We start from the raw sequence: 12,846 nt of genomic DNA, 5'->3' as shown, positions 1-12,846 counted from the left end.
GCTGCTTTTGATCAGAAAACCTGTTATTTTGAAATAAAATCCAACAACATTCTAAATCCTACAAATGTGTATTTTAAGCCTTTTAAATATCATTGTCCTATTTTTTTATTATTTATCTTCCACCAGGTTTCCTTATTTTGTGGGATTTTTTTAACCTATAACCTTTAACCTTTTTAAAATATTTATGAAAAGAACAATCTTTTAATATATTGTCTTTATTGTTGCAGGTGTTTTGGATATAATAAAATGCAGTATATTTATAGTAAATGTGTGTCTAGCCGTAGGCCTGAGTGATATTAGTCACTGTGTTTCACCCCGTCACGTGTGTTGCAGTGTGAAAAACAAAGTTAGCCTATAGCACATGCATCTACATGTTCAGACAGATGTTAACACAGACTTGGAGGACAATACTGTAGTGTGAAAATAGCCCATATGTGCCATAATATCATATTTGGTTTGTGGTTGTTAAAATTGTCTGTTACTAAAAAAATTAATCACACACTTGTCTAACTGGATGTCTGCACTAGAAATAGTCTTTAGAGGATCTAATTGTTCACATTTTGCATGCATATATCTAGTCCAGACATAATCCAGGCAGATCTTTGCATATTTGAGCAGTCCCTCTCATTTATGTGACATGTCATAATAAGTAGATAAATGGCATACTGTGTTTCCCTTTGTGATCACTGAAGTAGGCTATGGCTATGTATTTCCAAGCACGTTTAATTAAACGTCTCTAGGTAAAAGTAAATGAGAATTTCTGCCCTGTGCTCAGCTGCTGAGCTTTCCATATATAGCGCTATGTAAACTATGACGTAATGCGTTGCTCGTGTGTGCATTGCTTACTAGAGGTGTGCGATACCGCTAGATTTGGTATCGATCCGATACCAAGTAAATACAGGGCCAGTATCGCCGATACCGATACCAATATCGATACTTTTTAATAATTAAGGTGGATGTGTCTTCAACCTAAATCTAAATTAAATAAATCTAAAATTGTTTTTGTGATTTGCATTTTGGGTTATTAATCAGTACTACAAAAGCTTTTGTTCAGAAACAACTTTTGGTTACTTCTGATTTATTTAAATAAACAAAGTTACAAAATGATTACTTCACAAATATAAAAAATGTAAAAACAAATTCTCTTTTCAAGTAGCATGTTAATAAAAAAAAATTGCTCCTCTTTAGTGCACTTCTTTTCAGTATTTTTTTCTTAAAGTCACAAAGTTTTACTTCACAATATAAAACAAATTCTCCTTATACAAAATTCCTGAAGCCGACATCTTCCACTATGGAAAGAGGCTGCAGGTCCTTCACAATCATTTCTGATAGGCGCCTTGTAATATCCACTGCTCTTGGAGAATCAGCTATTGAAAAATAATAAAAATAATTAAGTCTGGTACACATCTAGGTGAAGTTTAAATATAGAAACTAGTATCCCTTTCACAGCTGACACAAAAAGGGTAGATCGGCCTGAAAATACAGCCATACAACGCTCCTCTTTCTCTGCCTCTGACCGACTGCTGTTAGAAATGCGCGGCTGAGCGGTGCGCGCGCCTGACTGCTGGTGGTAGCGCTAGTGGTGAGTCACGTGACGGTACAACACAGGAGAGGGGGCGGAGAGCAGTGTCGAGCACGAGCAGCACTCTTGAGAGCTTGCTCTGCTCTGTGACAGCAGCAGCATTTTGACAAACACGGCCAGGTCGCAAAACGAGAGAAACTGAAACTTAAGTATCGATATTTTCCCGTTGGTATCGATCAATACCGATACCAACGTTGGTATCGATATTATCGATATAAGTATCGATCTGCCCACCTCTATTGCTTACGCGCGCGTGCGCTCGGCACGCGGCAGTTGGTCGAGCGTGTTATTTATTAGAACCTCGCGCGCTTGTGGCTCTCCCTTCAGCCTCCGCTATCTGGTCGAAGACCGCGATAGTGTTCGGATGAATCAAACCTGAGGTGAAACTGTGTTAGTTTTTCGTCGCGTTTTGATTTTTCTCAACTTAAATAGTAATTGATTGATAAATACATGTAGTGAGACGGAATGACATCTGGATTTTAATCGTTGGAAAACTCGCATAGATCAACTGAAGATGGCTACCATCGTGGAAAACCTGACAGGTACGTTATGTTGTGTTATATTTTCGTTTTTTATAAAGAAGCCTCACCCAGATTTGACATTACTGAGAAACGATAACTGGGAAAGCGAGCTGTTGTCATGGAAACTGCTGAGGTGAGAGGAGGAAAACTGACCTGTCCAGGTAAAGAGTGCGTGACCATTATGAAAAGGGATCATACGTTTTTGCAAAGTATTTTTATTTAAATGTTTTAATTATTATTAGTTTTATTAAAAATGTGTGACTTTATCATATGGGGAAGGAAGACCGGGGCTAGTTGTCGCACTGTTTATGCCAGTAAAATCTTCTCAGAGTTGGTTTAAAATTTTAATCCTATACATACCTTAAACCTTATACTACAAAAAAAGCCTATTTCACATTTCCTATGTTATTAGAAAAAAAGATGCGGGTTGTTAAAACACGTTGATCTTTTGTGGCAGGACATGTTGTTAGACTACAATAACATTACATGGCGCAAATTTGTACTTGCCATTATGAATCATTATGCCTATTACAGGCATTTCAGTTAAATTTACACAGTAAAACGATCATGAAGCATAAAACAAGAAACAGACAAATTATCAAATCTCTGTTTTAGCAGACAAATTAATAAATTGTTTAGCATTTAAAACAGGCCAGAATTTCTCATTTAAGATAATTTACAGAAATATTTGAAGCTAACTTCTAACATTCAAAATCACTGCTGTAGAAAACGCATTTAATTGCACTCAAAATCTTATACAGTAGTTACAAATATACACTCTGTGACAACTAGCCCTAGTTTGCACTGCAAGCTATTTATAGCTATATTTTAACAGACACATCAGAATAAATTAGTTTGATATTGGGTTTATTTATTAGATTCGTAGGTTTATTGGAAGACTCCAATAATGATTTAACAATGCACATAAATGCTTAACGGGAATCTGACAGACTGTGCCACAGGCTCTGCTGGAATTGTGGAAAATCACTTTACGAAAAATCACATTTGTGTTCCCTTTGAGCATGTTGACTTTGCATATATTTGCATACCATTACACAATTAAAGCTAAGGTTTTCCGCCAGCTTGTAATAGGACCATAACCACCATATACATTTAGGGGACTGAATATTTGGTTACACAAGAAAAAGATTGCACAGACTCCTAAAGGTGTGTTCACTCTGTGCAGTTTAACATTTGTTTCCTTTCTCATGCTAAGATGGAGGCTCGAAGAAGGACAGAATTCGACTGGCCAAAGAAAGAAGAGAGGAGAAAAATAAGAGCCAAGGTGAGCTGCAATTATTACTGTCGACAACAAAATGATATGTTCCTTTTTAAAATTGTCTAAAACATTAGCCTGCTTTAGAACCATGTTTAATTCCTAAATGGATTTCATGACAATCTTGTTGATAAGTTAAAGCAGAGGGTTATTCCAGGGCAATAGACTACTGCTCCATTCATCACGGAATCCGATGGTGGAAGACTTCTGATAATACCACTAAGTGCTTAGCACAAATGAATCAGTATTGTCAGCAGGTAGGGAGAGGCTTGGCCTTTCCCGTATCAGGGCAATCTATAGACTTACCCGTGTCCACCCCCACCGTGTGTGTAGCTGTGCGGGAGCAAGCTCTCTTGGAGAAGGAGCAGCGTGCACAGCAGCAGTATGAACGCTCGCTGATGGAGCGAGGGAGGCGTCTGGAGGAGCAGCGACAAAAGGAGATGCTCCGTCGTTCTGCCGTGGAGGAGAAAAGGAAGCAATGCATGGAGGAGGAAAAGGTCAGGGTGTACAGCCAAACTTTATTCTCTTTGGGATATACACTTATAGGACAGATATTAAGTATTTTTCTCATACAATTTCTTATCTGTGAATTCTTTTATTTTTGGATTTGTTTTGTGTAATATTATGATAAAATTATGTTTTGTATTATGCATAGTTATGCTCGGTTATTATGCATTGTTTAACTTGTTTGATCCTTGATGTGGTGTGTGTAATTTGTAGATATTAAAATACTTAAATACAGAGTCAAAGCAAATGCATCAGATAGGGAAAATATAAGTAATATGCAATACTTGTGAAAGTCTGAGGCCAGTAAGATTTTCTTTAGTTTTTCTTTTTTATTCAAAGAAATTAAAACACATTGTGTGTGTGTGTGTGTGTGTGTGTGTATATGATACAGTTAATACATTTATTTAGCATGGTTGCATAAAACTGATCGAAAGACAGACATTTGTCTTTACAAATTTTACTATTTCTCTTCATCATAAACTTCACCTAAGATGCCTGAATCGCAGCTTACAAAAGTTGCAAGAAAAGTTATGCAATTATTTCTAAAGCCTCATGTGAAACTGAAGACTGGAGTAATGATGATGAAAATTCTGCTTTGCCATAACAGGAATAAATTACAATTTTAAATACTTTCAAATAGAAAAGAGTTCATTTAAAGGGGTTATATGATGTTCCCATCACCATACAGTGATGCCGTCTTCTGGCATGGCAGGCAAAACCAATAAAACCCATAAAAAAAGCATTTGTTGCTTCAAGTGGGGATTGGGATGAGTTGGCTGCCTCCCCCGTTGAGAATGGCACAACCGGCAGACAACCGCATGTGATGACCCCGGGCTGGACTCTTCCACAGTGAATACCGATCCAGCGATTCAAAGCGCGTTGTTGATGTATTTCCTCAGCGACAAGCACGGAACAGCACTAGGCATGACGAAGCAAATATCGTTCTCTTTTGGAATGCCAAACAAAGAAGTTTTCGCTTTCGCAATGAAGCACAGCTACTCCACAACATGGCGCTGTCAGCTACAGTGAGAAGAAAGGTTATGCCTTCTATCTTTGCGTGAACTTTTGGTTGACATTATGCAAATCTTTCCAAACAGTGACGCAGACATGTGGGGAGTGTTAGAACGAGCTTGTTTTGGGAGGGCGTGGTTGACTCTTAACAACGTTTATAAAGAATATCTCTTTAGATTTGAGACTTTAGTCTTTGCAACTTTACAGATTTTCTTTATGCACCAGGAGCTTGTAACACTCCAAAGAGAAAGGAAAATATCATATACATCATATGACCCCTTTAATAATGTTACACAATATTCTATTTTTTACTGTATTTAATATGTAATAAAAGCCACCTTTTTGAGCATGGGATACTTATATAAAAAAAAAAAAACGTGATAATCACTTACTGGCCCAAACAAAAGTATTGTATATTTGTAGTATTTATTATACTATAATCTATATCTATGCTAAACATTTGCCCCTTTGATCTCAAGACAACAACTAACACTCAACAAAAAGTGTGAGTTTGGGGCTGGACTACCTTTTTGTCCAAACAATGGAAGATCTAGGGAACATTTAAGAAATCTGTTTGGAAACAGTTATTACCTTTGCATTCTCGAAAATTACACACATCATCTTTAAGCCTGAACAAAAATTTGATTTTTTGATGTGTAGGAAGTCATTCCAATATTTTTCATATGGTAATATAAGAGCCAATACATTGTAGTCAAACATCCTGCAATGTTGGAAATAAACAGATTTGAGTTGAAAATATGAAAAAAAAAATATATATATATATATATATATATATATATATATATATTTATATATATATATTTATAATAATTAAATCGCTGTAGCTGTGTTAGCTCAAGATGTCCAATTTGTTATGGTGACATCACACATGTTGACATTTTTATTGGGCTCCAGTTAGATTTTATAACAAGAATAGTTTATGTAATCTGTGTGTAATTAAGTCTCTATTCCTGTTGAATTTAACCTCCTAGAGTTCCAACCTTTTGTGACATTGAGCTTTGTCTTAGCAGGAGATTGAAGTCTTTGTTTTTATTGATTGAAAACTACCCCCCCCCCCAGTCAGATGCTGCAATGATTGGTGACTCTCTTTGGAGTGATCAAATGACCTCACTGTTCCTGATATTCATCTAAACTGACATGTACAAATCAAATTTCTTTAAAACATGGTGTGTCATAGTAAGGGTGTGTTTGAAGAAGCTAAAGGGAAAATACTGTACAGTGTGATTAAGATGCATACTAAGAGAGACTGCAGTCCGTGGATCATTGTGTGCAGGGTGTGGTTTGTGTGTAATGGTATGGTAGTGATGTGTCTTACCTCAGACTACTCTGATCTTGGCCTGTGTTTGGATTTAAATTAATTCTGGCTCTTCAGCGTCTGCAGTGGTGTCAAATCTTTTGCAGTAGCCTGGCCTCCTTACGTCCACCTGCAGAAAATATGCAGCATGAGCCACCTAGTTTTATGTCTGCTCAAAGCCATTGATAGCCTTTTTTTGTCATTAGTCTTCATTAGATTAATCAAGTGAAAAAATAATGAGATCTGAGAGGAGAATGCAAGATGCAGGAGGGGTTTTGTATCACCCTGATGGGTTTATTTTGTGATAATGACTACATTGTTGCTGATTACATGCTAAATTATTATGAGTCTGTCATAGTTTACTTACCTTTATGTTCACTTGTCTGACGTGGCTGACTTCTGTGGAAAACAAAAGTGATTTTTTAAAGAATAGCCTGCTTTGTGCCTTTCCTTATAATTAAAGTGATTAGGGTTTGGATCTGCTAAGCTACAAAATGACAAAGAAGCACTATAAAAGTATTGTAAGTATGATCCATACAAAATGTACACTAGCAGTGTATCTTTGTGAGGAACATTGGTGTTTGCATTTCAGTCGATTCTCCACACCAAGCTACCGTACGTCTTGAAATATCTCACAAATCATGGGAACTGCTTTTATGATACTTTTATGGTGGTTGTTTGTGATTTTAAATCTTGACAGTCCTAGTCCATTTCATTTAGTTTTATGGAAAAGAGCAACCAGGATGTTCTCTGAAAATTCACTTTTTTAAGTCCTCCTCTGATGATTTCGCATCATGGAGTTTCGGATGACATGGATGTAAGTAAGTGATGACAGAATGTTGATATTGGGAGAACTGTCTCTTGTGAAAAAGAAGTACACTTTTAAACAGAGGACCTATTACAGAATAAACTGTAATATACTTTAAACATATAATTAAATACAAATTAAATGTAATGTTTTCAGGCACTTAACTGCATACAAATAAAAATGTATTGTTTGTTTAATTTAATATATGCAATTAGTTGAATTAGCACTTTATTGACTCATGTAGGACTTCAGTAGATCATTATATGTAATTTAATAATTGATTTTAATAGCTCTGAAATATGGTTAAACTGAGCTGCTGAATATATTAACAAGGATTTCTGGTAAACCAAATTACACTAATGTAATTTCTATTGAAACTTTTATTGAATAAAGCATTACAGTTTAAAATTATAATCAAGTATTTAACATGTGCTTTGTTATTCAACACCTCAAAATATGGCTTAAGAATATGACAAAAGACTATTAAAACTGATTCAGTATGTATGTTGAAGTAAAACATTTAAAGCTGCAGAAGGTAACTTTTGTACAAATATATTTTTACATATTTGTTAAACCTGTCATTATGTCCTGACAGTAGAATATAGCCCTATTCAGACGGGACTAGTTTTACAGGGGGTCGTTAGAGAAATCTGCGTTTCACAGACGTACTTGGTGATTTTAATCCCGTCCGAATCTGCCACATCTGTGTTTTTCTCACACAACCTCTGTGATAATTCCAGAGCAAATTACCTACCGTTTTTCAGCAAACTCAGTGATCCTCTGAGAAAACTAATCCTGTCCGAATGCGAATGTCTGTGATTGCCGGTGATATTTTATTTCACAACGCGTTTCCTTATGTGTTTTGGTCAACGTGAATTACCGTAGATGCTGTTACTGCACGGATGTTTGATATATTTGCTTAGCGGCAAATAAATAATAATAAAAAATAATACAAATAATAAAATCAACAGAAAGATCGCATAAATTGTTAATACCGGCTATTGTAATATCAGCATCAGGTAAGATTACTCACGTTCATGTATGTACTCAGTTACATAATGTTTTAATTACATTTAATAAAAAAAAAAAGAAGAAGAAGGAAAACAAGATAAACTAAAGGAACCACACATTAACATGGTTTTGTTATACTAGCCATTTAGTATTTATTGTGTAATAATACTAAGGCAATCATTCTGAATGAATGCAATGCACGCATACAGAGCGTGTGATCTCTGTGACGCCCGAATGCTCAAATTAGACCCTCCCACATCTGTAAAAAACACGGTGATGTTAGTCCCGTCCGAATTGGTACATGAAATTCACAGACGTCAGGTGGTAAGAATCGAAACTCAAACGTAGTTTAGAAAACTAGTCCCGTCCGAATAGTGCTTATGAGACAGATAATCTGTGAAAAAATCAAGCTCCTCTGGCTCCTCCCAGTGGTCCTATTGCCATTTGCAGAAATTCATCCGCTCCCGGTAAGAAACAACCAATCAGAGCTGCGGTCCGTAACTTTGTTTGTGTTCAAAATGTAGAAAAATTTATATAATAAGCGAGTACACCATGAATCCATTTTCCAAACCGTGTTTTTAGCTTGTCCTGAATCACTAGGGTGCACCTATAATAAGTGTTTATATTCGGACTATTTTAGATTGCTTCGGGGGTACCGCGGCGGAGTAAACCAGTACCTTTGTGATTCTTCATAGACATAAACAGAGAGAAGTAGTTCCGGCTACGATGTTCTTCCGCAAGACGCAAGCAGTTCTGTTTATTAACCGCTAGAGCGTCAAAAGTTACCTACCACAGTTTTAATTTAGTTGGGAAGCAGACATTTTTATGTTATTTCTTTAATATTGTATTATTTGCAAGTACAGTTTTTTTATAATATATTTACAAGAAATCCATTTGTAAATGCAAATGTTTTTAATCATAAACCAAGAGGCTACAGAGTGACTAGATAAACTTATACTATATGTAGTATAATGGTCCATATACAAATATATTTGAAGGCGTTGTTAATCAGTCAGAATTAAGTTCTTAAGAGAGTCATGTTATTTCTCTCTAATGATTTTATTGCTCATCTGACTAGGTTATGTGCTGTTTCCTTGAATCTGGGGAGTTGTTTAGTTGTGTGTTTTATATGTGTAAACATCAATGCTTATGAGTATACAAAGGTTATGAGTATACAAAATCAATCAAAATGTTCAAATCAGAGGGAGAAACAAGGTTGTACTGGTTAGAGGAAATGTAGATAGTGGGGTGGGATAGAGAGAGAGAAATTCAGGAAAATACATATAGATTTCCTTATTTTCCCTGATGCAACCTGTGTCATTATCACACTCAGTCGTTGTGCTTGTGCTCACCGTTTTTGTCAGCCGCTGAGGGGGAAGGGTGTGGGTGGAGTTATGGCCGTTCTCTCCTCCGCCTGGCTGTACGCTCTCTTAGACACACAGTCACCTGGGAGGAGAGAGTCACTGAGTACAAGGGAGAGAGAGGACGAAACAGAAGGCAAGGCCCTCATCATTTTCCACATACGCATACGAGGAGGAAGAGCAGGGAGAGAGGGAGAGTCAGAGACGGTTAGGAGAGGTGTGCGCCATGGAGCAGCCAGCCTCATCCCCATCCACTCGCCGCCGCAGCGAGAGCTCTGTCAAAGAGTCTCTTTTCTTTCCTGTTTTGGAACGCAACGAACAGGAGCGACTGGAGGCCCTGATGCGACGTTCTATCGAGCGGAACCTGCAGACGGACCAGAGGCCCAAACGCTGGACCTGGGGCGGACCTCCAGGATTCTGCGAGGGTGAGTGTGTGTGCGTGCACTTGGGAGGGCGTGGAGGGTCCCTTGTGTGAACTCCTCTCAGGGCCGTGGGAAGCGGGAATGGATGGAGAGATAGGAAAACAGGGTGTGGGAACTGCACTGCAGCCCTTTTGTTTTAAAACCGACTGGGATATTGACTGATACAGCAGCTGTGAGATGAAAATGCAGCTGTTTTATGAGTGAGCTGCAGTGTCACACTGAGACATCGAGCTGTTTTTGATCTAGGGGTGTCGCCCCAGTCGTATGACAACACTCTGTCTCAGAGTGTCAGCGACCGATCACAGACTCAAAGGCATTATAAATCATCTGTGTAATAGCTGCCTGGGGGCAAGAGGCAATTCGGGCTGTTTTAGATAGAGAACAAGTAAACTGTGCTGTCAGTGTGACTGCACGGGGTAATTAGACTACACAGCCGAAGGCTTTTTGCTCTGTCACTGCCTCGTTCTGACTTTAAATAATGCCTTTTTTTCCCTGAACATTTCAATTACACAAGCCTACGCTGAAACTGTTTTTTGGAGTATGTTTTACAAATGCTATTTCAGTCTTCAGTCTACTTCAAAGTCTTATGCTCAGTATAATATTTTTTTGACTTGCTGTTTCTTTGATATGGTGAAATTTACTAGTGATTTCTGAGCTCAAGTAGTTTTTACACCAACTCGTACAGTATATCAACACTGGAAATAAGGCTGCTTTCAAGCCAGATGTGAAAGCACCACCCTGAATCTGTGGTGCATTCATAACTACATCAATTATTTTAAACGTTCAAGAGCAAAGCCTTAAGCCTGATCCTGAGTCAGTATGATTATATATCTAGACAACATGAATGTAGCGTCTGTTTTGCTTTGTGGATAAGGGCTAATGATTGAGAATGAGTTTACGGTCCTCCTTGGAAAACATTAGGCTCTCTGATAACCTGATATCATCGCATCAGCTGCATGCAGTGCTCTGGGTTATTTCATCTTGCAGTGGTTCATATTACCATCCTGCTTTTATTAGCGAAATTACTTTCTTTCTTTTTTTCTTTTTTTTTCTGTTTTTTTACAAAATAAAATGCCCTGCTGGAAATTATGCAGCTTCCCGTCAGTGGAAAAAAACTGCTGACGGGGTGTATCAGTATTTCACAGGGACACGCTGTTATGACCTCTCATAATATTCACTGTGATCTTGTGAAATACTCTGTGCTCATGCACCTGTACTTTTTCTGCTTTGCATCACCTGCTGCACAGGTGATCCTAAGATTGCCCCGCCTCTCCTGCCTTCAGCCTCCTTAACCAATGACCCGCTGCTCACCCTCCTGCCAGCAAATCTAGGAACGGTACTGACTTCCTGCTGCTTAACGTGTCATCCCCGTCCAGTTCTCTAAAGTTTCAGTCACAGTGATTCTGATGTTGGTGTTGCTGTGATGGTTTGCATGTGCATGAGATTTTACATAGGTGTATTTTATATGTGTGCAGAGATTTATACTACCGTTCAAAAGTTTGGGGTTGGTCATAATTTTTGATGTTATTTTTTTAGGTTAATGTGAATGAAGCAATTATTTTAAGCAAACAATCATTTGCTTAAAATACAATTTAAGATGTTTCAATATTTTTTACTATATTTGAATGACTCGGTAATGGTTGCAAAAATCAGCTTTGCAGTCATAAGAAGCAATGTTCAAAATTTTTATGCTGCGTAATATGTTTGTGGAAACTGATTTCTTTGATAAATGGAAACTTTAAAAAGAGCAGTATTTATTTAAAATAAAAATCTAAATAATCACTTTAGATCAATTGAATGTGTCCTTGCTGAATAAAAGTATTCATTTCTTTAAAAACCAATCTTATTGACCCCAAACTTTTGAACGTTAGTGTATATTGGTTTTGATAATCGTGGTTTAAAAATGCTCTGTTGTCTTGTTTATTTCAGTGGTGATGTTTGTTATAATTGTGCTTGCTAAGGAAAATATCGCTAGACATTTTCCACTTCATCATTTCTAAGTGAAACACTTTTAATATCTGCCTGACAGATGATAAAACAGGAAAAAAAAAACATTTCGACTCATTTTGAATTAGGGACCAGAATAACATAGTGGGTATGAATTTTGGACTCTGGTCAGTGAGAAACACCTCAAAACATCCACATAGCAATATGCTAAAATATTTGCGTATAAATAATTGGCTTTTATATAGTTTTAATTATCGTTTTGAGAAACTGTTTATATTGTTATTGTAAAAAAGCCAAATTAAATTATTTAAATATTATCTGAAAAATGCTATCATAATAATGTAAAACATTATTTATACTGTATTTTAAAAAAAAAGTGCCCCAATCAAACTTCAACAAAATGGAGGTGACTTTTGTTTATTTATTTTTATTTTTTGCAAGGTCGAGCACCACTCACATTTTCTTCACAAAATGTACAAGTCTAGTTGTAATCATCATTATATTGTTTGAAGTGTATGTTTATAAGCAGTTGTAAGCTATATTTATGCTGCAAGCGCCCTGGTAACACCCTATTATCAAGTTTTACTTGGACAAGCACCTCCTATAATTTTCGTTTTTATATTTTGGAGTAGTTTTTTCATACTGTCAATGTCTTTCTTTTCAAGTTGAATGTAAACATTGTATCAATGAGGAAGCAAAACTTTCTTGAGGACCTATTAAGTTCCATAACAGGACATAGAGGTTACATCCGTCAGATTTGGAGTCTGTCATATTGTCCTCGCCTAGTAAGGGATCCGGATCCACCTACAGCTGCATTGCACCCCCTAAAGAATGCACAAGGGGTCTCATCTGTCAGCTCATTTGTAATGCAAGCCAGCTTAGCAAGCTCCCCTGCAACATAACACATGATCTACATAAACCCAGAAATCAACCTCATATTAAAATGAGCCTGCTGTTCATGAAAGTCTTTGATTAGTGTAAATATTCATACCCAAATGGCCACCAATTATTAATCAGAAGAAAGCCTCTGGCATATATCTTCAGAATGATCTTGTATTTGTAAGTCTCTGCGTGAATGGATATCA

General features: G+C 37.0%; 1 protein-coding gene across 1 annotated transcript in view; it reads left to right on the top strand.

Annotated features, from left to right (window-relative positions):
• Positions 1-1,727: 1,727 nt before the first annotated feature.
• Positions 1,728-12,846, top strand: part of LOC113041862 (MAP7 domain-containing protein 2-like) — a 13,596-nt gene continuing 2,477 nt past the window's right edge. Inside the window, exons 1-5 of the mRNA XM_026200428.1 lie at positions 1,728-2,124; positions 3,320-3,388; positions 3,713-3,876; positions 9,715-9,817; positions 11,062-11,150. Of these exons, the coding sequence (XP_026056213.1) occupies positions 2,097-2,124; positions 3,320-3,388; positions 3,713-3,876; positions 9,715-9,817; positions 11,062-11,150 (453 nt within the window). The 5' untranslated portion in view covers positions 1,728-2,096. The remainder of the gene's footprint in view (positions 2,125-3,319; positions 3,389-3,712; positions 3,877-9,714; positions 9,818-11,061; positions 11,151-12,846) is intronic.

Source organism: Carassius auratus, chromosome 24 (genome assembly GCF_003368295.1).
Source record: "Carassius auratus strain Wakin chromosome 24, ASM336829v1, whole genome shotgun sequence".
NCBI lineage: Eukaryota > Metazoa > Chordata > Actinopteri > Cypriniformes > Cyprinidae > Carassius > Carassius auratus.
This window is presented reverse-complemented; position numbering and strand designations above follow the sequence as displayed.